Source organism: Clarias gariepinus, chromosome 28, assembly GCF_024256425.1.
Source record: "Clarias gariepinus isolate MV-2021 ecotype Netherlands chromosome 28, CGAR_prim_01v2, whole genome shotgun sequence".
Taxonomy (NCBI): domain Eukaryota; kingdom Metazoa; phylum Chordata; class Actinopteri; order Siluriformes; family Clariidae; genus Clarias; species Clarias gariepinus.
The window spans coordinates 4,106,550-4,132,936 of NC_071127.1; the positions used below are offsets into that span (position 1 = coordinate 4,106,550).

At 36.2% G+C, this 26,387-nt stretch overlaps 1 protein-coding gene across 5 annotated transcripts; it reads right to left on the reverse strand.

Moving 5' to 3' along the window:
• Positions 1-259: 259 nt before the first annotated feature.
• On the reverse strand, positions 260-20,462 carry LOC128515780 (uncharacterized). 5 transcript variants are annotated; one of them, XM_053489942.1, is made up of 9 exons: positions 10,237-10,540; positions 7,447-7,584; positions 6,505-6,639; positions 6,407-6,425; positions 5,047-5,088; positions 4,837-4,951; positions 4,643-4,702; positions 2,286-2,375; positions 260-2,096 (listed from the first exon to the last, which is right to left on the reverse strand). In XM_053489942.1, exons 2-9 carry the CDS (start codon positions 7,573-7,575, stop codon positions 2,084-2,086), a joined length of 603 nt encoding a protein of 200 aa, XP_053345917.1. In that variant the 5' UTR covers positions 7,576-7,584; positions 10,237-10,540; the 3' UTR covers positions 260-2,083. The 5 variants fall into 5 exon arrangements, with proteins under 5 accessions (XP_053345917.1, XP_053345916.1, XP_053345921.1 ...); XM_053489941.1 differs by lacking the exon at positions 10,237-10,540 and adding an exon at positions 20,230-20,462 and having other exon boundaries at positions 261-2,096; XM_053489946.1 differs by lacking the exons at positions 260-2,096; positions 2,286-2,375; positions 4,643-4,702; ... (4 more) ...; positions 7,447-7,584; positions 10,237-10,540 and adding exons at positions 14,482-15,119; positions 15,325-15,401; positions 16,863-16,953; ... (4 more) ...; positions 18,359-18,472; positions 19,915-20,215.
• Positions 20,463-26,387: the final 5,925 nt, after the last annotated feature.

A 26,387-nucleotide genomic window follows, 5' to 3' on the forward strand; every position in this document is an offset into this window, starting at 1 on the left:
TGGCCATCGATTTCTCACTGAATATTTAAATAATATAAAATATTATTTAATATGTAATTAATTAATTTAAAAAGCCTTAACATTTTATGCTATATATTAGGCTATATACATTTCTTTAAATAAAACATAGAAGCTGTAATTAATAAATTGGAGAAATCTGACAATATACTTATATATATAAAGCTTTTCTTCAATATAAAGATTTATAAAGAACACCAGACAATTAGGAAACATCAAATATAATACACAATGGACAGAAAAAGATCAGCTTTAGAGTCTACAAAGTGACAAAGGAATGAAAGATCCAACAAATCAGATCATGCCGTGAGCTACAAGTTAGCCACAACTATACTGATCTAATGATATTCTGAAAGTATTTTTAAAAAATAATGAAATCTTGAAATTTTTTTGGCTGAAATAACTATTATAATCTTGTGAAAACTAGAATGTGAATCTTTGTACAGTAGAGACATTGGACCCTGATCATGTGCAGCACTTACAGTCACTTACTTCAACACTGGGTCATATTAGTACCCACCCATATTAGTGATGTATGCTGTACTGTAATTGTTGGTGTTGGGTTACGTGTGTCACCTGAGCTTTAACTTAAAACAATACATTGACCATGTCAAAGCAGCATATAAAGTGTAATTAATTAATGAATAATAAATTGTAGTGGCACCTTGACTGAGCTATTTGCTAGTTATTTAACATGATCCATAATTTTCATTACATTAATGTACAAGTAACTAATGTAATGTACCAGGTGAAATTATACTGGTAACAGTAATCAGTATTTAAATTTAACACAATGTATTTTAACTAGTAAGTAAGCAAACAGACAAATAAATATAGTAAAGTAGTTTTCCATCTTTATCGGACTCTGGAATCTGTGGTAAGATACACATCTGAATGAAGAAGTGCTCTTTTACAATCCACTCATTTTGTTAGTGTAAGCTGTTTACAAAAGAGGGACTGGTGGCAGGTTTTTCACAAGAGTGTGCTCAGTTCTTTCTAATCACACCCTGACTGTGTTCCCAAACACACCTCAGACATGCTTTGTGTCAATTTCTAGGTGACACAACTAATTGGATTTTAAGTGTAATGCAAACAATAATAATAACAATAAGTTGCTTTTGTCATAGTACTTAAAAATGCATACTTTTTTCTTTAAAATGGCAGAAAATGTTATGGCTATACGTACATTTTATGTGGCGTCTGATTCTAGTCTTTTTTTCTCATTAATCTACACTCAGTATCCCATAATGATGAAGTGAAATCAATATTTTACAAAGTTTTTATTAAAAAAAAAAGGATAAACAAAATATCCTAAAGTATTCAGACCATTTGCAACAATACTTGAACTTTGAAGCCAGTGCCTCCCATTGATCGTTGCGGTGTTGTTTTGTCATGTTTTCATTGTGTACGTGTTCATCTATGTGCTCTTTATTTCGCACGTTAATGATGTAAGCAGACAGCGGGAGATGACCGAGTAAGCTGAACCCGGAAAAAGACAGCAGCACTCAAAGATGTAAAAGCCCAGAACACATGCAGAGAAGAGACAAAGAATAAAACTGCAGAATGATGTGCAATGTTTTAAAACAATGAAAATGTTTTGAGTGTTTTAAAATATAATTGGCTCATGATTTCTTTGGCTGTTAATGCATGAAACATAGTGTTTAACAAGTTGATGGTATAAAAATACTCAACTGAAATGCTTTCCACTCAAATACTCAATTCAACTTAATTCAGGTTTTTCTTTATATAGCGCGTTTAACAATGGTCATTTAAATTAGGGAATCAAATATCGCTGCATAAAAATATAATTGCATGTCTTTTTACAATTGAAAATTTGGCACTTTTGGCTAAAAAACCTGAATAAAACAGCCAAATCCATCTAATATTTAAAAAATGTTTTAGTTATAGCAAAAGTGTCTAGTGAAATTGCAGAAAAGTGGAAAAAAGTCCAGAAACCCTAAGAAAAAGTGCATAAAGATGTAGAAAAGTGCAGTTGTAAAAAAGTCAGAAGCAGAGTTGATGGAGCTTTTGAAGCTGAACCATAATCCTCAGCTGCTCTCCAAGTCTAGGCATCATCACTGACAAAACAAAGCAAAGGAATATTATGAATTTAATAATTTATTAAATTAAACCTATACGTTATTCTTTCAAATTAAATAATTATGTGACAATAATGATCCATCACATTTTCACAACACATCTATTCAGCAATATTCATTCGACCAGTCCTGTTTATCTATGTACAGCAGTTAAGGTTTGACTCTTACACTGTACCGACGCTGGCTTGGAGTAGAAGAGCTTCATTCACACCACCACCATTCACATAACCATTAGCCTTCACATCATCCAGGTCCTCGCTAATAAACAAAAATTATGTAATTTAGTGCCAGGCAATGTGTATAATTTGATGTACTTATGCTCATTAAGTTAAATTAATAAACATTAACCATAAAACACAACATTATTATTGTAAAGAAAAATCATGAAGTAATTTCAGGCATGATATATATATATACACTGAACAAAAATATAAACGCAACACTTTTGTTTTTGCTCCCATTTTTTATGAGATGAACTCAAAGATCTGAAACATTTTCTACATACACTAAATAACCATATCTTTCAAATATTGTTCACAAATCTGTCGAAATCTGTGATAGTGAGCACTTCTCCACTTCTCCTTCGCCGAGATAATCCATCCCACCTCACAGGTGTGCCATATCAAGGTGCTGATTAGACAGCATGATTATTGCACAGGTGTGCCTTAGACTGGCCACCTGTAAAAGGCCACTTTGAAAGGTTCAGTTGAATCACACAGCACAATGCCACAGATGTCGCAAGTTTTGAGGGAGCGTGCAATTGGCGTGCTGACAGCAGGAATGTCCACCAGAGCTGTTGCTCGTAAATTGAATGTTCATTTCTCTACCATAAGCCGTCTCCAAAGGTGTTTCAGAGGATTTGGCAGTACATCCAACCGGCCTCACAACCGCAGACCACGTGTAACCACACCAGCCCAGGTCCTCCACATCCAGCATGTTCACCTCCATGATCGTCTGAGACCAGCCACTCGGACAGCTGCTGAAATAATCGGAGTGCATAACCAAAGGATTTCTGCACAAACTGTCAGAAACAGTCTCAGGGAAGCTTATCTGCATGCTCGTCGTCCTCATTGGGGTCTCGACTTGACTCCAGTTCTTCATCGTAACGGATTTTGACAGATTTGTAAACAATATTTAAGAGATATGGTTATTTTGTTTATGTAGAAAACGTTTCAGATCTTTGAGTTCATCTCATTAAAAATGGGAGCAAAAACAAAAGTGTTGCGTTTATATTTTTGTTTAGTATATATATATATATCACATAAACTAATGTATTCTTTCTAACTACAGTAACATAAAAGATTAGCATTTTTGTGGGGGTATCTGCTTATCTGTTTAAACACATGGTAAAAAAAATAAAAATAAATCAACACCTGGATTTAACTAAGTATAAAGTTAAGAGCCTTCCATTAGATAAATGTTGCAGTTATTCATATGGTTTCCATTTCTTAACTGACCATGTCAGAAGACATATTCTGTGGTCAAGGCAAAGATGTTACAATTTTACTAATGATGGCCTGCATCAAAAAACAATCAGGGTAGGAAAAGGGGCGACAGAAGCAACCATAGATTACAGTCTTGTAGTTTTTGTAGGTTCAGCAATGTTATGTGCCCAAAAAATAAGGTCAGGTGACTGAATATACTGAATGACCAGGATATTCCATCAACTAATTTTTTCTTTCCTGATGGCATGGGCATATCCCAAGATGACGCTGGCAGTATAATCAGATAATACATGATTTTCCCACATGAATTGGCCACAACAGAGTTCAGACCTCAACCTCATTGAGAATCTTTGGGATGTGCTGGAGAAGGCTTTATGCAGTGGTCCGACTCTCCTATTATCAATACACCATTTTGGAAAAAAAAAAGGTGACTCTGGATAGAAATAAATGTTGTGATCTTGCATAAGCTTGTTAAAAGCAATGCCTTGGACATAATCAAAGCAAAACCTTATGTCTGTGTATGCTACTTCCCTACTTCTATAAACTAATAATGACCCTAATGACCCTGTTGCCTTGCACCTCTAGGATCCGGGTTCGATTCCCGCCTCTGTGTGCATTGAGTCTGCATGTTCTCCTCATGTTTGGTGGATTTCCTTCCTTTCCTCCCACAGTACAAAGGCATGCAGATTAGGCTAACTGGCATTTCCAAATTTCCCATAGTGAATTATCGTGTGTATGTGTGTGCTGCCACGGATTGGCACCCCATCCAGAGTGTACCCTGCCTTGTGCCCCAAGACTCTTAGATAGGCTCCAGGCCCCCTGTGACCCTGTATACAGGATAAAGCAGTATAGACAATACGGGGGATAGAGTAAGCTATTTACTCTTGTTTCTCTTCAGATCATATGAATAGCAAAAAAAATTTTTTTTTATGTGTACGGTTGCATGCAGAAATTTATTTTACATTTATATCTAAGATTTTTTTTTATTTTTATAAAGAAACAAAGCATTGGGTGTGAAAGCAGCCATAGTGTATAAATATCTGAGAGTTTGAAATATCAATAGAGTTTGAATAAACTCACCTATAACTCTTATCTGTACGATTGCCCTGCATCAATCTTTGGCAGACTCCCCCTATCCTCCTTTTAATCCATAACCACAAAGGAGAACAAAATTACTTCATTATTATCAACTAAATCTATTCATCTGATGTTAACGTGATCAGATGGCAAATTAAACTATTCCAGTTTCAGTCTTGAGAGTGATGCAGAATTACCTTTGGTTAAGGAAGTAACAGATTGCAATCAAGACTAAAATCGGAACTACAATCAGGACTACAATCACCACTTCAATTTTGACTCCAGAAACTCTTGTGATGGAGGTGGTATTTTCTGTTAAACAAAGAAAACAATGAAAAATTCTTCTGTAAATCCTAATATAGAGTTTATCTTAAATGAGAAATAGAAACATTACACAAACTACTTACTTTGCCTCTCCACATCTCCTTGGCTTGAGAAATCATTGATCACTTGAGAAAGGAAACAAAACACAAACAATTAATGTGTGTTTTTTGGTGCCATTAATACAAAAAGGTTTACTAGTTTACTTGTGTTGCTTAATGCACAAAACTGTGGCAATTACTCTGCCATCTACATTAGAGGTTGGCCAATTATTGGGCTGGCTAATTATGTGGGCCATTGTTTAGCAAAAGAAGGTCCAGGCAGGGGTGGAAAATGCCTGTTCTGGCAAGTTATTAGGTATGCATCTCTGGAGGGCTCCCAAGTTCCCTCTTCTCCTGGGGCCTTGCAAATACTCCAGCATGCCCACTATGCCTGGGTAAGGGCTCAAGGGAGCACAACTTGAGTTGCTGCCCAAAAGCCCTGGGAGAGAGACGCTACTGTTGGTATCATGACCATTTTATATATATATATATATATATATATATATATATATATATATATATAAAAAATACACTACCGTTCAAAAGTTTTAGAACACTTTCTAACTCCATGATCGTTCCTGATTTTTATTTCTTTCTACATTGTAAAGGAATGCTGAAGGCGTCCAAAAAATGCATTAATCTCCTTTGAACAGTTAATGGTGAGATGTTTCTGCTACTTCTGCTCTGTAAAGACTTCATAACGCCTCTAATCTGAGGTGCTTTTTTGTTAATTGGTCATTTTTCAGGCTGATAACTCTAAATGAACTTCTCGTCTGCGGCAGAGGTAGGTTTTGGTCTCGCCCTCCTGGGACGGCCTTCATGAGAGCCAGTTTCATTATGGTGCTTGACGGATTTTGCGAATGCACTTGACAATACTGTTCTTGCAAGAACTATTACAGAAAGGCTGACCTCTGTGTCTTAAAATAACAACTAACTGTTGGTTTTCTTGTTGTTACGTAATTACCTAATTCCATATGTGTTATTTTATACTTTTGAAATCCCCAGTATTGTTGTAGAATGTAGAAAATAAATCACTAAACAAAAACAAAGAAAATTCCAAGTGTTCTAAAACTCTTGAACGGTAGTGTATACACACACACACACACACACACACAGCTTCTATTAGTATATTCTGTTTTTAACTTAATTATACTCTACAGGGCAATTAATTTCTCGCATCTTAAATCATGTTTCTTAAATCTTTTTACATTCACGGGCAGTTGTATAAGCATTTTGCAGCATATCATACTATGTGCATTGTGTTAAATTTGAGTAAGTGTAAGTTTATTTTGGCTCCTTTATAGAAGATGGTGCTTTAGAAATTAAACTGAAAGCACAGAAATACTAATCATAAACACACACACACACATATACACACACACACACACACACACAGAGTACATACCTTGGTAAATGTGTTGAAACTGCAAGGGAAAACAGTAATAATTATTAAATCACTTCAAATAGAATACATTTTTAAGCATATGGCATAAAAATACAAACCTTGTGGCCTGATCCATGACACGTCACAAGAGAGTAAAGCTTGATGCATTTAGAAAGCGTGATGTTTTCACTGGTGACATCAACAACCAGCCCGGTCCGATTCCTAACCTGTCCATCTGATAAAAACTCCTTTGCCTAAAAAAGAGGAGAGAAACCCAGACTGATGGCTTCAGCATATAACAGTATCTAATGTGCCTCTGATAATTAAAAAGGATGACCATGATGTCTATGTCTCTGTACATCAGTGTGTGTTACTCTTAAATAAATGAGAAATGTATTTTTATCTTCTTTTTCCACTGCTTCTCATCAAACTACCAAGAAACTGGTCCTTATCACAGCTTCAAGCACAGTGAATTGTTTGTTAAGATTGTTTTGGAAATAACAATCATGAAGAATGATATAACAGAGATACATTATATGGGAAAAAGTATTTCCCCAAACGTCCACACTGAACTCATCAAACCATGTCTTTATAGTCCTTGCTTTGTGCACTGGGGCTCAGTCATGTTGGAATAGAAAAGGGCCTTCAGCAAACTGTTGCCACAAAGTTGGAAACGTGGCATTGCTCAAGATGTCTTGGTATATTGAAACATTAGGATTGCCCTTCACTGGGGATTAGGCGCCTGATTGATTAAAACATCTGAATTCAATAATTAACAGGTTTGGCCAAATACTTTTGTCCATATAGTGTATATGCGGCTCAATACAAAACATTTTGGTTTAATTTTTTTTTTAAGGTAATTGTTGAGTTCTTGTATTCTAAGTGATTACATGTATTTAATGTCTATAAAATCTTTTCCCAGATGTTCCAGATTTTAGAGAGTTTGTTTGATGTTTAACAAAATAATTGATTAATATGCATCATTATAGCAATACTACACCATTACACTGTCCAGCTCTAATCGCTGCTAAGCTGCTAAGAGTAAACACATTTGGTCTTACCTCATTGTACCAGGCTTGTTCACAGTCCTTGTCGCCTTGTAAAACAGTCACCAGAAAAGGCACCAACACGTAGGTGAAATGACCGCCAGCAGAAATGTTTGTGCAGGATACAGTAGTGATGTTCTCCATGGCACAACTCTGTAAACAGGATTTATACACACATACTGTATATATAATTGTTTTGATTTATACATACATTGCTTTAACCTTAAGTTTATATACAGATGGACACACACATTGATACTATTTCGAAAAGAAAGAGACAGACAGAAACATTGCCCACGAATACAGTAAATTAAAACCGTCTTAGGAGAAGGACCCACTGCAACAATCTGTAAAGTGTCGGACTCCTGGGGGACAGCGAGAGGCTCAAAATATCTGAATCAGTACAGTACAGCGTGGCAGACTATCTGAGCACGGTGACTGACCCAAAGCTAAGAAACACCCTGACGAAGTACAGACTCAGCGAGCAGCGTCTGGCCGTAGAGAGAGGGCGACACAGACTGACCCGTCTGCCCCGAGGGAAGAGACTGTGCCAGCGGTGCATGCTCAATAAAATAGAGATAGATCTGCACTTCCTCACTGAATGTCCGAAATATCATCACATTCACACTGAATTCTTCACCAAATTCAATAAAATCATCCCCAACTTCAACTGCCTCCCTCGAACACACACACCTGCCACCATGTGAGGGGAAGCGAGTGACCACACCACATGATATCACACACTGATCACTGTTATTATTATTACTATATATATATATATATATATATAGTGTCTAAAGACCTGGTCACGGGCACTCAGTAAACAGGCACTCAGACATCGTTATGCAACTGCCACACAGCTGCAGGCCCGTTTACGAGATGCGAGGGGTACTAGGGTTTCCAGACAAACCATTCGCAACCGACCCCACCACTTTGGCTTGAATGTCAGACGACCGTTGCTGGTGACTCCACTGACACCAAGACACAGCCGTGAATGTTTGCAGTGGGCACAAGACCATGTGACCTGGACAATGCAGCAGTAGTCTACCGTCCTGTTCACTGATGAATGTCGGGTCACCTTACACAGAGAAGGTGAGGTGAGCGATACGCTGAGGTCAACATGGTCCCCAGGGTTTGCTTTGGTGGAGGAGGTGCAACAGTCTGGGCAGGCATCACCAGTCAGCGCAAAACAGATTTAGTTTTTGTAGATGGCTCAGTCACTGCACGTTCTTACCTCAGAGACGTCATAGAACCCATCATCATCCCCCAATTCTGCCAGCACACCCCCAAGTTTCTGTTGATTTATGATAATGCTCCTCCACATCATGGCAGAATTATCACAGCTCGACTTCAGGTAGTTGGAGTGCCTGATATGGTATGGCCATCAATGTCCCCTGACCTGAACCCCATAGAGCACGTCTGGGACCAGTTGAAGCAGAGACTGGATGATCGTACCCCACCCCCACGTGACCTGGCAGAACTGCGTGTATTGTACGGTTAAATGTACAATAACTGCATGCTACATGTGAAGCAAGACATTTCTCCCAAGTCAAGTCAATCAGATGATGAATCATTATATCACAACTTAAACGTGTTGTGTAAACCTAATTACAGTCCGTGTTTATTATTATTATTATTATTATGCTAACATGCTATGCTAGCAGGCCCTTCTACCGTACTTTAAACATCACATTAGAAACATTTCGGACACCGAAAAAACACTCACAGATACAGTGCACAAGGTTTACTTGAAATAAATAAAGAATGTAGTTTTAATAGATATATCTATATATAATTGCAGTCATTCATCGCTAAAGTTGTACGAGCCCGTATGCTTTTTTTTTTTTTTTTAATAGAGACATACCTACGGTATCTCTAACTGGACAAACTTTGTTTATATCGACTTCAAACATATCGAACCATGACAGTTCCTCTTTGAAGTACATTTAAGGCAAATAGGTGAACATATCACCAGACTCAATATTCGTTCCAAACGTTCCTGTTGAATGCAGAGGGGCGGCAAAAGCTGAAAAACGGACTTTACTGGAGTGTTTTACATAAATCAATCAACCGAAGCATTAATTAGTTGTTTAAATGTTACGCCTCAGCTATAAGCAGACGAGCAGCGCAGTTCAGGACCGATGTTCTGTCGATTTTTGCTGCCTTGTCAAAAAATGCTACCGTAGCAAAAATCGATAGCAGAGTCTATCAATTTACGCTATCAAATTACGTACGGTAAACCTTTTCACCGGGGTAATGGCGCAGAAGTTAGTTATGATTTCATTTGCACTTATTGTTACTAACGTTTTTTTTAATTTATAAATTTTAATTTAATTTAATTTAATTTAATTTAATTAAAAAAAAAAAGAAAAAGAAAAGGTGAGCAGGCTTACCTTGAAACTTAGCAGTATTTTCTCCGAGGTTTATTAACTTTAAAAAAATGTATTATGTGTAGTGTTATGTAGTATTGTGATGTTTTAAAGTAACACCATGGGGCGTTATTTCGGTTCACAGTATGTTGTACTACTGAATGTGGATAGAAAAAGCTATACCGTGACTTTATCGGCGTGTATGTCGTTAAAATGGTGAGAGTGATCACGACTGTAACGTCCTGACTATTCTCCGCCAGACTCCGCCCAGTGTTCACAAATGTCTCGAGTTTCAAGTGTAACGACAATATAAACTAAACCAAGATATTCCCTATAGAAATCTAAACTATTTAAAAACGAATCTGTCTTTTTTATATTTTAATATACACTAAAAAAAGTCAAAAGCGTACGATTTTAATGTCAAATAACTAATCACCTCGTCCTCCAGAGTTTTCCTGGATCACACTGCACAGTTGGTTTTTCCTCTTCATTATTACACACGGTACAGTTTTCCTCACAAGATTTATAATCCACAGAGTGACACACAGTCCTGGTACCATCTCCCATAATTCCATTTTTTTATTCTGACTGCACACCGAAAACGAAAAGCTATATGCAAAGATGGCGTTGTGAACCGAATGGGGGATGGGTGGAACCGACAGAACTGTTGCTGAGAGTGACGTGGTTGAGGAATCAGCCTATCAAAGCCGCACTTACGTACTGTACTAGACTAGGATGTTATCCTTCAGGAAAAAAAAAAACAATCTGAGAAGGCATGTGAACATTGCATCATAAAGCCGTTTTTTTTTTTTCAGGAATGAGAATACCAACAGCTAGAGCCAAACAAATCATGGTCATATATGAGCTCTACATAGAGTGTAAGTACAATCATGGGTAAAATACAGATCTGACAGAAACACAGAGGAACAACACACACAGATAATGTGTATTAAATTACAGAGTTTATTACTATTATAAACTATTATTACTATTATATATTTGTTATCTATATAAACTGTCTCATGTATTTAAACCAGCAGTGTAAAACCATAACCTGCTCATATACAGTATGTTTATTAAATATGTAAAAAAAAAATTATATTTCAATTTACTCTTTTAAGTACGTATATATAAAACTTGTACTCACGTTTTTTTTTTTGTTTTGTTTTTTGGTTTAAATGGTCAATTGTAATTAAAAAAATATATATAAAATGTAATCAGGGCCACGCGATGCTTCTTGAATGACTTATTTCACACTGATTCTTCGTCCTTCCTTTCTGTTATGATGAAGTTGCAAGGTCCCGCCTACATGTCAAGTTAACAAAAAAAAAAAAAAAGAGGCGCAGGCTCTGAGAATGTGGCTCGGTTTATACTTTGAAGCATTTTAACTTGACCTCCATTAAAATAAAATTGTATCTATATAACGCCTTTAACAATAGTTATTGTCGCAAAGCAGCTTTACACAAACTTAGATAGATAGATAGATAGATAGATAGATAGATAGATAGATAGATAGATAGATATGGAATTAAGATTGAAATATGTGAGGAAATATGTATAAATCCCAATTAAATACAATTTGATTTGAATATGATGAATTTAAATAACAATGATTTCTGCGTCTTTAGACAGAATAAAGCTGTTTTTGAAAATAAATAATCAATAAACACTTCAGTTAATGAATTAATCACGGTGACAGATTTATTTATTTATTTATTTAAGTTGAATCCATATGATACTGATCCACTCAAGAGTAATTAATTAGTGTCTGACTAAAAGTACAATAAAATGTTACTCACTTTTCTTTGTTTAAAAACGCTCAACTCATAAAATCCAGCGGTCCTGTGAAAGGCAGACTGAGAGAGGGTTTTCTTCCTGAACAGAAACGTTTTTCGCCTCAAGGACAGAAACCTTTTAAACCATGCTCCTGACGCCATCTGCTGGTTAATAACTGCACCTCAGCCATTTCTGCTCATCATTGACTGGTCTCCATTTTGAACTTGGGGAAAAGCAAAGAAAACAATCGTCACCTGCCTAATATCAAGTAGGTCCCCCCCATTTGCCCATTTGAGTAATGAATGACCTGCCGCCAGTTCACCGGTTTTCTTTCCTTGGATTTCTTTTGGTATGTCCTGACCACTGCAGGAACATCTCACAAGAGCTGCAGTTTCAGACTTGCTCTTGCCCAGTCCTCTAGCCATCACAATCTGGCCCTTGTTAACTCAAATTCTTAAAAATGTTTCCCGTTACCAAGAGCATAAACACACACGTTTTCATTGAATTAAAAGAGCGTAAAAGTATAAAACTGTATTAAGGCACATCATCTCTAAGTACATTTAGATTACAGTGTTATTAACAGTTAAAAATATATGTATGACAAACAATTCTTCATTAGCTGTATCTGTATAAAGACAGAAGCAGTGATATAAACAGTCAATAAACAGTCAATACTTGAGTGAAAACTCATTGCTTAAAATGCAGTTTTATAAGAAAAGAGCTGTTAGGTTTTACTGAGTATGCTGGAGAATATGAGTTCTTCTGGTAACTTTGTCACTCTCGCTCCTTTCTATTTTTTATGCAAATCCCAGGAGCATACATTTGGTTTTTTGTTTCCATCTGAAAACTGATCAAGATCATTCACAAGTAAATTTATTACACCTCTCTTACTCACTCATTTATGTACATGGTACACTCTGGAACAGGTGCTAATCCATCACGGGGCCTGCAGGCGGGCGCTTGCTCAATAGTAAAATATTACAATAAATATCGCAAGCAGCATCTAATGCTGTAACCTTCATCTAACCTACAGGAAGACATTAATAGTGTACATCTAGCCTACATCACAGCTTACCCTGGCAAATCATGGGTAAAATACACAAAATCATTTAACACAAAACCTGTTTTATATTACATTGTTGGATATCTCACATATTTTATCGAACATACTGGAGGTGGGGGAAAGAACTTATATGGGTTATTAGCATTAACTAGTTGGTGTGAGAAATGTTTAAAGTAATGAACTATAATTAAATGTTGGATGATTGGGATGCTACAATAGCAAATGTGACAATCAATTTCTCACTTAATATAAAGTTATATTAATATTTTAAGCTGTTTATTATGCTATATACATTTCTTTAAATTAATTATACTGTAGAAGCTATAATAATAATTTGTATTTACTAAGCTTTGATCATACAATGTTATAAAGATAACCAGACAGATACTGTAACTTACATAACAGTGATTTTAATGTGTTTAGAAAGTGACACTGATAAAACATCAAGAATTTAACACACAATATACAACACAAGGAAAAATTAAACAGCTTTATACTCTACAGACAAAGGGATGGGATTTGGCAAATCAAATCAATAAGTTTAGCTACAAGTTAATCATAAACTAATCTTATAATCAGTATTTCTGTGTATATTCGGTTAGAAATTTCAGGCCTATTTGGTTAAAAAGGGGGGACACCATCTTGTGAAAACTGGAGTATAAATCTGTGTGCAGTGGAGATATTGGACCCTGATCATGTGCAGCACATACAGTCACTTACTTGGGCACTGGGTTTAGTAACCATCCATATTAGGGATCAATTCTGTAATTGCTGGTGAGCTATAACTTAAACTGACACAGTCTAAATCAAAGCAGAAAGTAGAGTGCTATTAAATAATGCTAAATGTTTAATTGTGGTGTTATCATTTTTGCAAGTATTTTTGCAAAAATTGGGTTAATATTAGCTGTTCTGGATTATAATATGTTGACTTATGTTGGTTTGCTAGCTTTGATATTAGAGCAGTGAACTACACCAATAAAACAGCCAACATATACAGTGCATCCGGAAAGTATTCACAGCGCATCACTTTTTCCACATTTTGTTATGTCACAGTCTTATTCTAAAATGGATTAAATTCTTCTTTTTTTCAGAATTCTACACACAACACCCCATAATGACAACATGAAAAAAAGTTTACTTGAGATTTTTTCAAATTTATGAAAAAAGAATTGAGAAAGCACATATACATAAGTATTCACAGCCTTTGCAAAATTGAGCTTGATGAATCCTGTTTCCCCTGAGCATCCTGTTTCTGCAATTTTGCAAAGGCTGTGAATACTTACTGTATGTACACGTGCTTAATTTTTTTAATTTAACGTAATTAATTTTAGAATAAGGCTGTGACATAACAAAATGTGGAAAAAGTGAGGAGTTTTTCCCTCCAATTCAATAATACACATACAGTACATGTGAGTTAGTAGACAGATAAAAAAAAAAAAAACAGATATACTTTAACCAACACATGGACATTAATCTGTACTTGTTTTAATTGTGAGTGAAAGTACATTTTGTATTTTGAAGGACAAAAATTCATTATTTTATATGGTTATATTTAGTCAAATATTAGTAATTTCTTCTGTAAAACAGACACTGATCAAAGTTTAAGTGTCATACAAAACACACAAAAAACAGACAGGCATTGCCTTCTTTTTGTCATACTATTTTGAAATGTATCTAATACCTATATAAATAAAATGCATATTATTATTATTATTATTATTATCATCATCATTAATGATAATAAATATTTCACTTTTAATATACAGTATTTATTTTATATACATTTTCACTTCAATTGGCAGAAACTGTTACTTAATGGGGTTAGAGATGGAATACGTTTGACTGACACAAGTGGTGGAACAAAGGACTCCAACAAGAATACTTTGGTTTATGAAATTTTATTTTACTTCGTCAGACTGGCCAAAGCCAAACCTTCCACCTGGTGACAATTTTAAATGAATGGGACATGATAAAGTAGCCTGAACTCAGAAGAAACAAGCAGCACTCAGACAGAGGAAGGCGCATAGACCACAGACATGTGGAAAAAAAGCAGATCATGAAAGTGCAGAATGATGTGCAGTGTTTAAAAAAAAGTTGAAAAATATTAAAAGTGTTATAGACTAGAAGTGTTAATGTGTGGATCATAATGTTTTACAAGTTGATGGCATAGTAAATGTTATGCTATGTCAAGTATTGCCTTCGTAATGGTTTCCACCAAAATACTCAATTCAATTTATTTTATATAGCACATTTAACAATGGTTCTTCAAATTGGGGCATCAAATACTGCTGCAAAGTGTGAAAAAATATTGCATGTCCTTTGACAATTGAAAGATCGGCATTTCTGGTTAAAATTCTGCAACTACAATCTATTCAATATTTAAAAGGCAGAAAAAAACATGTAAGTGCAGAAAGATTTATAAAGTGCAGAAGAAGGGACGGAACTTCTAAACATCATCCTCATGGACTCAGGACTCATCACTGACAAAACAAATACATAAATATTATTAGTTAAATAATTTATTTAATTTGATCTAATATCCATACATAGTTCCTTCTAATATTAAAAATGACATAATACTAAAAATTACATAATCAGTATTTATCTATCAGATAATCTAGACATCCAGCAATATTCATTCCATCAGTCCTGTTTACCTAAATGTACAGCACTTAAGGTTCTTACTTTGTATCGACAGTGGCTCGACGTGGAAGAGCTTCCTTCACACCACATCATTCCTATTGCTCGCCCTTGATCTCTTTCTAATAAAGAAATAATTATTTTATTTAGCTCCAGTCAGTATGTACAACAAATTGACGTGCTTGTTATAATGCGAAATAAAGAAGCATTTAGCATAAAATATAAAATCCCATATGAACTAACATCTATTTATTTTTTATATGTTACTGTAGATACAACATTAGCTTTTTTTTTTGCATGTGCGCTGCTCAACTTCTGTAAATAATTAAATACCCTCACATGACAACAACAACAACAACAAACTTCAATATGTTGTGATGTTTTCAGGTACATTCAGATCAGCTACAGAGTTCTTCTGTTAGGTTTTACTGACCATGCTGGAGAATACTGTATGAGTTCTTCTGGTAACTTTGTCACACTCACTCCTTTCTATTTTTGTCTAGACCTGAGTAACTGATCAACCCCAGATCATAAAACTGCTCCCAGAGGCTTGTAGAGTGGACACTATGCATGATGGGTGCATCGTTTCATGCACTTCCCACCGCTCTGGAATTAGATCAATCTGGAATCCAGCTTTCCATTGCTCGAAAAGTCCAATCTTTATTAAAATTTTTTTTTTTTGATAAGTGTTTTTTTTTTGGCCACACAACTGTTTAGTCCCAATCCTGTGAATTCTCATCACATTGTGCTCATGAAGATGCTTTTACTTTCATTATGATGATTTCATTTAATTTCATTCTGGTTACATCTTTACTAAACATGCAAGTGATCTCTTTTTATGATTTCTCTTCTCTGACCACATTTCTTCCACGAAGTTAAAAGTTCAGAACAATCCTTGAAGGTTTTAAAAATGTGTTGAACTGTTCTTAACTTGATTCCAGTAATTTAAAATGTCCTTCATTGTTTTCAGTGCTTGATGCAGCCCAATAGTTTTAAAGTATAATAAATGTCATGGAATAATCACTATACCATATTTTCTACCATAGTTATACATTATTCTTGCTACGCTTTTAGCTTTTTTTTCACAAATCTGAAATTTGGTGCAAATTGTTTTTTTTCCCCCCAGAAAAACAATTTAGTATCTAAAAGGTACATTAAGCAAAATTAGTGTTTGGGGGAGTTCTTTCTTTTACACAGATCTCATCTTGCCCCTTACATCTGGTGGGTTCTTACACACACAAAACTTTTTTTTTCTTCTTGTCTGAGGGGCTTAAGATTGCAACCATACAGAAAGTAGCTGAAAGATGAGAGGTATAGAGAGCTCCCACCAACCCTGACAAAAACCGGTAGCTAACGAAAACAGAATACACAAAACAAAAAATTCAAACAATTAAATTTTTTAACTTTATATCAACCAATGAACAATCATTAAGAAAATGAAAATTATAAAAAAAAAAAACAGAACATAATAAAAAATTAAACGGTTGCGGAAAAATCTTTTATAATTTTCCCACCCACTCAAATCCAGATTTATAAAAACATAATAATGGTTTAGTGAAAAAATTAACAAAATGTATATTTACCTTTGTTTTATGAAGCGCCAGGCTCCAATCAGGACCACAATCAGAACAAAGCCAAGCAGGACTACGATGATGATGATGGTACTTGTATGAGCTTTAATAAAAAAAATAAATTAATAATAAACAAATAATACAAAATAAAAACTATAATCTCTGGTAAATCCTACTTTACATTTTAATTTAACTGCTAACTTATCCTATTAGTGCCTCTATCTATATGTCTCTGTATATAAACGCCAAATATGAAGATATAATTCAATATTTAACCTTAAAAACAGAACACAGACTATATACTCACACTGAGCCGAGTCGGGTGACACTGTGGTGGTATTTGCTAAAGGAGAAAAAGTGGAAGAGACGAAGCACAAGTCATCTAAGCTGAATCACTGATTCAATTAATTGAAAAGACCAAATTCAAGTAAATTCCATAATCAATTTAATCACACAGCTAGTTGTGGTTATTAGTCTTTCAGCTGCTGGGTCGCCGCAATGGACCATCCGATCCAGACACAACAGGCACAGGTTTTATGTCAGATGCCCTTCCTGACACAACCATTCCATTTTATCCAGGCTTGGGACGGGCACTGCATCCAGTGACTGGGGTTTGGGCATTGGGTTGCAGTTAACCCCCGGGCCTTCTGCATGGCAGGTGAGAAACTAGCACTGGGCCACCAATATCCCCCTATACAGCTCTACTGTAACCAATGTCATGTTTTATTTTGCTCATCCCTCTCTACTGCCCTGTTTTCAACTACACAGCCAATAACTGTACACACTCTGCTATTTTCTTTACTTTTAGTTTATATTATTCACCCTTTTTTAGGCTTTCCATTTTGGGATTATTTTAAAATGGTAAATCATGAGCAGAAAAAAAATAATGCCACACCACCTCAAACTATAAAGCATATTGCATCTTAAAAAAGTAATCTTGCAAATATTTACCTTCATACATGTTAGCAGCACCATGGGCTTTTGCGGTGATGTTGCGAACTACACACCCACAAACAAAGAAAATGTAACCATAATGCATTTACTGCTAACATATATACTGATCTGTTTTAAGCACACTTGTTGTACAGAAGTGTAACACACAGAGTGGACGTACATACCGTTAAAGATAAATCTGCTCTGTAAAAAGTAAAGAAAAAGATTTTAGACAAATCAAAAACCGTCATTTAAATCCACGTAAAAGTATAAAGAATTTGAAATTATTTTTAATGTACGTACCACATTACTTGGATTAAGACACCTTATAACATGCTGGATCCCATCCTCACAACGACTGTGATTCAGAATGCTTTTATGGCCCAGGTCAGTCCCATCCTATAACAGGATACATGCATAATGTGTAAAACAGTATGATACCTGTAGATAAAAGGTGTCAGTTCATCCCAGCATTCAGTGCATCGCAATATTTGCTTACAGCTGTAGTATGAAATGCCTGATTTTTTTAAATTTAAATAAATAAACAAATAAATAAATAAATAAATACTTCTCACCAGTTGTTTCCAGGAGTAATCACAGTCGTTTCCCACTAGGGAATACTCCTGTGGTATGGAGTAGATGTAGCGACCACCATAGTGAAGTTCAACACAAGTCTTGTTGATCTGCATCTAAAAAACAAGACAGACCATGTAAGAGGATAAAGCGTACATTATCATAAATTATAATACTACATACTGTACATAAAATCAAATACATATACTGAGCACAGAATACATTTTTGTTTGCTTAAACCTTTTTTTTCTTTGTGTGATGATAATCCACCCTCAAGATACAATTGTGCTCATGCAAAGGTCCATCATCCAGGAATATAACTGTATACTTACTGGGCCAGAGTATTACCTGCTTCAGAACCAGCTTAGAGCATCAGGCAAGCAGTTTGTATGAGAGATGTGGTCTGAGAAGCTATGATCATAAGCTATGATATCTTTGGACTATGGGAGGAAACCGGAGTACCCGAAGGAAACCGGAGTACCTGAAGGAAACCCACCAAGCACGGGGAGAACATACAAACTCCATGCACACAGAGACGGGAATCAAGCCTGGCCGGAAATTAAACCGGGACCCTGGACACTGCTAACCACTACACGACAATTTCCTGTGTCTCTGAATATTGTATTTCCTTTAAAAACACACACACACGCACACACATACATTTTTTTCACTGAGATCCAAAAAAAAAAGTCTGTCCTTGTTGATCAGTCTCACTCTCAGGTGATCTATTAGTTTATTCTTCTTGATGCACTACAGCTTTAGCAATAATTATGTTTGTATACACACACACACACATCTGACATACTTCGTACAAGATATCAATGTATTCGCTGCTAACAGTTTACTGTTTTTCAAACTTCCGGGCGGTGTCACACACACAGAGCCACGTGTTTGCAACGCGAAGCTCTCCCCGTCACTCAGATCTCTTTTTACATCCTGTCTCTCTCTGTCACTTAAACATGAGACAACGCAGATCCCCGAATTCATCTCCAATCCTTTCAGACATGTCCAACGGGTGAATAAAGGACGGAGATACAGTACCAGGTTGAGGAGAAACCCACCTGACGCGGTAAACCTCCACGATCCTACCACATAGCACTGCATTATTTTGTCAGCCCACGTGTGATGAGCTCATTACTAAACCACAACTTAACACTCACGCCGAGTAATCGATATGATCTACATTAATCAGACACTCGGGAGCAGAATATGGAGCGGAGCGCCGGTCAGCTCGTTTATAGCCACATAACCGCTTGTTCTGTCCACCAGCATCCAGTGACCCCGAGGAGGACTGGACATCTGACTGAGGTAAGAAGCCGTGTGAGCGCAGCTCGGAAATACAACATTGATTGGCGTTAGTAACAAAACATCACATCAGTGCTAGACATTAGCGCTAGAAGCACAGCTGAAGCGGAGATAAACTTAAATGATATTAAAGCAGGAATATGAATGAAAATCCAGACGTTTCAGTCTCTGGTTTTAATTCAAAGCGAGAAGCTCCAGCTTACCTTAAACCTCGGTAAGGGTCTTGTACTTTCACTGAGTTTCACTAACTAACCTCATTTGATGTCTTCGCTCGTCTTGACTACGTGTGGCTTAAAAACGTCCGAATGAACAAAGCACGCTTTAGTTTCATAAGATGGTTTCCTGCGCGCGACCACATCTACACTCCTCCCAGGTGTCGAATGTTTCAGGCCCTGTCACCCACTTCAGGTCTACAGTAAGGGCATCTGGTTTCAACCGCAAATACGCCCACCAAAACAGTAATTTCCTACAGAAATCTAAACGTAATCTGATTTTAACAAAAATTTCAAACATCTTTTGACATGCATTTAAAATTGTACCGCAGACACTTTAGCATAAACACAATTACCTCGTCCTCCAGAGTCTTCCTGGATCACACTGCACAGATTGTTTTTCCTCTTCATTATTACACACGGTACAGTTTTCCTCACCAGATTTATAATCCACAGAGTGACCCACAGTCCAGGTACAATCTCCCATATCTCCCATATCTCCCATATTTCCCCTTATTGAGTCTGACTGCACAGCAATGGTGGAAACTTTCAGCTAAAGATGGTGCAGTGAACTGTACGAGTATGGCTAAGTGCTGCACAGGAACTCTGCTCAATCACGTGGTTCAGACAGGAATTCCTCTTGGTTTCAATAACTATGTCTGCCAAATGCCTGTGGATATCGCATCATTAAGTGTTTTCTTTTCTAGACATGTGAATGCAAACCACTAGAGCCAAACCAATAATGCACATACTGTATATGAGGCACATACTCTACATATAGGGTAAGTAAAATCATGGGTAAAATACATAACTGACACACAGAGACATACGGTAGACATAGAAACAACCTGTGTATTCATTACAGAGTTTTATTACACCTTTATGTTATCTGTAAAAACGGACTCATGTAAGGCAGCAGTGTAAAATCATAACATGCTGATATACAGGATGTAAAATACGTAACTATACTCAGCAAAAAAAGAAACGCCCCTTTTTCAGGACTGTGTATTTCAACAATAATGTTGTAAAAATCCAAATAACTTTACAGATCTTCATTGTAAAGGGTTTAAACAATGTTTTCCATGCATGTTCAATTAACCATAATCAATTAATTAACATGCACCTGTGGAATGGTCGTTAAGACCTTAACAGCTTACAGAAAGTAGGCATTTAAGGTCACAGTTCTAAAAACGTAGGACACTAAAGAGACTTGTCTACCGACTGTGAAAAACACCCAAAGAGAGATGCCCAGGGTCCCTGCTCATCTGCGTGAACGTGCATTAGGCATGCTGCAGGGAGGCATGAGGACCGCTGATGTGGCTAGGGCAATAAATCGCCATGTCCGCACTGTGAGACGCCTAAGGAGGCGTCTCACAGTGAGACATGAAGGACAGCTGATCATCCTCGCGGTGGAAGACCACGTGTAACAACACCTGCACAGGATGGGTACATCCGAATATCACACCTGCGTGACAGGTACAGGATGGCCACAACAACTGCCCGAGTCACACCAGGAACACACAATCCCTCCATCAGTGCTCAGACTGTCCGCAATAGGCAGTCCATGAGGAGGAGATGCACTGCAGTACTTCAAGCAGCTGGTGGCCACCAGATACTGACTGGTACTTTTGATTTTGAGCCTCCCTTCATTCAGGGACACATTGAGAAACATTTTTACTTTATGTCTTATGGTGTTGACTCTTTTAGTGTTCATACAAATATTTACACATTGTTTACTGAAAGTAAAAACAGTTGAAAGTCAGAGGACGTTTCTTTTTTTGCTGAGTATATATATAGTACTATTACTACTATATACTCTATAATATATAAAGTATTCCCAATTACAATTTTAGGTAGTATATATCATGTACTCACGTTTTTTTGTTATTTTGATAAAGTGTGTCCAAAAATTGATAATGTGCAATTAACAAAAACTAAAAAAAAAAAAAAAAAACGACCAATCTGCTGATAGACTTTCTACCTCTTTCTTACCAATCGTAATGGTCCCACCTACAAGTCAGGCACAAAAAAAAAAGACCAATCAAATTTGAGTCTCGTCTCATGATCTAGCCATACCTTCCTTGTCTTTCTTTTTTTGGTGAACTGGATGATGAAACCAGCTGCTAAAACGCCTCTTTATGCTCCATCAGCAGCAGAAGCAGACTACTGATAGATCATCTGCTCCATGTGTCTGACAGCTTGTTTGACTCCACCTCACACTCGTTTTATAAAAGAAGTAATATTTTACAAATAAATATGAATATGATTGCAGTGGAAAAACACATATATATATATATATATATATATATATATATATATATATATATATATATATTAGTGCTGTCAAAATTAGTGCGTTAACGCATGCGATTAATTTAAAATATTTAACGCATTAAAAAAAATTAACGCAATTAACGCGGTTGCAGTTTTTTTTATTTCCTGTTGTGGCCGACGTGTATTCAACGTGCAAAGAAGTATGGATAAGACCAAGGAAGGACTTTTAGACGGAAAGTTTCAGTATAAAACTCTGCCGGATGGTTCTGTGGATAAAACAAAAGTAATCTGTACATTTTGCAAAGCCGAATTTAAATACCAGAGAAGTAATTCGTCTTTGACATATCACTTAAAAGCAAAACACCCCACCGAAACAATCTTTACAGGGCCTCGCCAATGTAAATTGCATTGATTGTTTTGAAATTCAAATGACACAAATGGCACATACCTGTGTTTTTATTTCTGTAATAAATATGGCTTTCAAGCCAACAGTTAATTTGGAGAATATTGATGGTTTATTGCAGGTATATTGTTTACATGAGAAAATCTGTGTTACAAGTTAAACAAAAATTCCAATAAACAATCATATTTGAATTTAAATAGTTTCATTGTCTTGAGTTTACATTAATTATTTACATTTACATATCCAAAAAGTTTCAGTGTTTTAATTGTGATTAATCGCGATTAATTGCAAAAAATTGTGCGATTAATTAGTTAATTTTTTTTAATCGATTGACAGCACTAATATATATATATATATATATATATATATATATATATATATATATTATATTATATTTCCGTGCCTCTGAAAAAAACAAAGCTGTTACTGAAGTTAAATAAATTAACAAATACATTTACTGATCATGGTGAGAGATGAATTTTAAGTTCTTTAAGTTGAGGTATAATACTGACCTTCACTCCAACAGTTAATTATTGTCTGACCAAAAGTATAATAAAATGCAATTTACATATCTTTGTTTAAAAAGTGCTCAACTCTTTAAAGGTTAGCTAACCTTAGCTAACAAATTTCACCAAACGAGAAAATATGGATCTGTCGGTCATGTAGAAAACAAAAGATAAATGTTATTACCCGTCAATCAGAAACAGAGCACCCTCTTCATTCATTTTCATGCCCTTGAGCTCAGAGAGGACCCTCTACTGTTGAACTGTGAACCGGAGGAGAGAGACGATTGAGAGTGCTTTGCTGTCAGCCGGCTTAAAGCCAGACCCACAGTGGTCCCTGGAGCTTGCTTTAAAAAAACAGGACTTGTCTCTGGATCTGTCCACCTGGACGACTCCTAAGCTGGGGGCGAACCGAGGAAAAGGAAGGGTGAGCAAGAGTTCTCTCTAGTTGGATCGTTTAACAGGCAGGAAGTTCCTGGAGCTCGCCTTGTCCCAGAGGTCGATATTTAAATGTTAAGCCTTCCAGAACCACCTAAATATACATGGGTTTTAGTGTATCCTATACTGATACTGCACCATCTCCTTGTCTTATATAATAGTTTTTTCATAATCATTTGATCTTTTGATTTTCTTCTCTTTGGCCATTTCTCAGAACGAAGCTCAACATCCCCCCAACAAAAATTACCATTCAAGTAGAACAGCAATGTATATGATGTGTAACAATTGAAATAAACATGAACTTAGACAAGGCTGCATGGTGGCTTAGTGGTTAGCACTTTTGCCTTGCACCTCCAGGATCCGAGTTTGATGGTCTCCACGCGCTCGGTGGGTTTCCTCCGAGAACTCCAGCTTCCTCCAACAGTCCAGAGACATGAAGATTAGATTATTCAGTGTTCACAAATTGCCCATAGTGTGTGAGTGTGTGTGCCCTGTAATGCATTGGCACCCTATCATGCCCTGGGTCTCTGGGGATGAGCTTCAGTCCCCCCATGACAGGATGAAGCAGAATAGACAATACGATGAGATGAATTTAGAAAACAGGTTTTAATTACATGCATGTGGACCTTTACAAAAAGAACAACAAAGACACATCCCATAAAACAAATATTAAAATTCATTAAATAATTTCTTTTGTTCCTTTTTTTATCAGGCAAGAAAGATGAATACACAAATTTTAAGCAGTCATAGTGATTTGGTTAAAATAACTCCATTAACAAATGGATAGAATTTTTTATTTTTTTGTAGAAGATCGACATTTAGTCAATATTGATTACCAAGTATTTAATTATCATAATTAGGTTTAGGGTCATAATCTAAGGGTGGATCAGCAAAACAAAGTTTGAATTTCTTTTGTATCCCCAAGTCACAAGGCTGGATATCATCAACTTCACAGTCTGAAAACATTCGACCACACAAGGGCCAAGGGGACAGATAGTAAAATGATTACCAACACAGGGATTAACATGGAAATACATCCTGCAAAATTCCCAAACATGGTGTAAAAAACATTTCCAACTTATTTAAATGTTTAGCACCCTTCCTTAACTGTTTTGCAACTTCATTCATCTTCTAATGGTACAGAGACTAACATGTTTGTTATCATGCTTGTTCATTATTCACCAAATTACATTTATGCTTTAGACATAAAACATAAGATTTATAACTGTCTATTCAATGATCTTAAAGATCATATCAAATGAACATAAATATCATATCAAAGATTAAAATGGTTAACATTACCACAATTAGGATATAATTGTATAATTATACAATTAATTACTATTTAAACAGTTCATTTTTCACACATTGGGATGTAACCTCACCAACAATTACAGGTAGATTCAATACAGTCTCTAAGTGTTTGTTTTTTTTGATATCATCGGTCATTCAAACCAAGCCATGTAAGTATCTTTGTTGCGGGGAGTAATGAGAAGCCATTAGAGGCGTCAGCCAAACTTGGAGTCCAGCTACTCCTTCAGCTGGTTGACAGAGCTTTCACATAATTTTTAAATAATATCCATGTATTTCATCATATACCAGTTTTACCAGATCCTCTGGTTCTCCCTTCATGACTTCTTTGGGGGGGAAAAGTTTGAGACTTTATCAACTCCATGGGGAAAGTCACCTGTTGCAACAGCTCACAGACAAAAGTAGAAAAATCCAGGTAGGAATAACACACACATACTGTCACGTACTGTTAGGTCTTGGACTGTGGGCTTGCAGGTGAGGCATAGACGCAGAGGGGGATGATGGCAAACAGTCTTTTTAATGATAAACAGACAAAACATGAACTAAACATGAACAAAGGGAGTTGGCTTTACTTTAGAGCACGCTATAAACAAAACCAATAATCAACTAATACAGACTAGGGAATAAGCAAGCAAATATACAATACAGACAAGGGATACAAACCAGACACACTAAATAGACTTGAGGACAAAAACACAAGGGACTATACATTCAAGGGGCTAAACGGACAAGACAAACTTGGCTAGGCCTAGTTGTTATGCACATTAGCTGCTAAGCTAGATAGTAGCTAAACAAACTAATTGCTAAACAGTCTAGTAGCCAGAGACCAAAGAGACGAACAGACTAGGTCCACAGCAGACTAGGTATGGAGCAGGTTAGTAATTTTATGGTTAGTAGTTATACAGACTAAGAACTAAACATACAAGAGAGGGAACTTACACACAAGGGTAAATTTACAAGAGGCTAATTCTGCTAGGAAACAGACATACTAAATCAGGACAGATGCCAACTTAAATAGCTCCAGAAACCAAATGCCAACTAAAACTAAAACAGAACATAACCAGACAAAACAAAGACCCACTTAACAGAACCCGTAATATTACGCCAACCAGTTTCCCAGAACAACCAGCTATTTATAACGTAACTAATGAGCTACCTTGTTCAGGTGAGCACCAGCATCACCTGACCCTGGTGCCTTCTGGGAAACCGAGTCAACCAACAAAAACTACAAAACAAAAACAGTGCCCTCTAGTGGTGAACCCTCACATATACATAATGACAAATTACAGAGGAGAGCAAAAATGGAGCTTCTGCATCTGAAATTTAATGTTTTCTTAAATCAGAATTTAAATGGTGTCTTCAGCATTTCACTGCATGCTGATCAAACACTGCTCACAAAATGTTTGTGAATATAAAGAAAACCCATACTGTACTTATACATATTGTAATGTGTACCCTCATTTTTGACACATTTGATCTACATAGACATAGGATACATAAACTTTATCAGTCAGGATTTAGGCCTCAACACAGCACAGAAACAGCATTTATTAAAGTAGCAAATGACCTCCTATTGGCCTCTGAT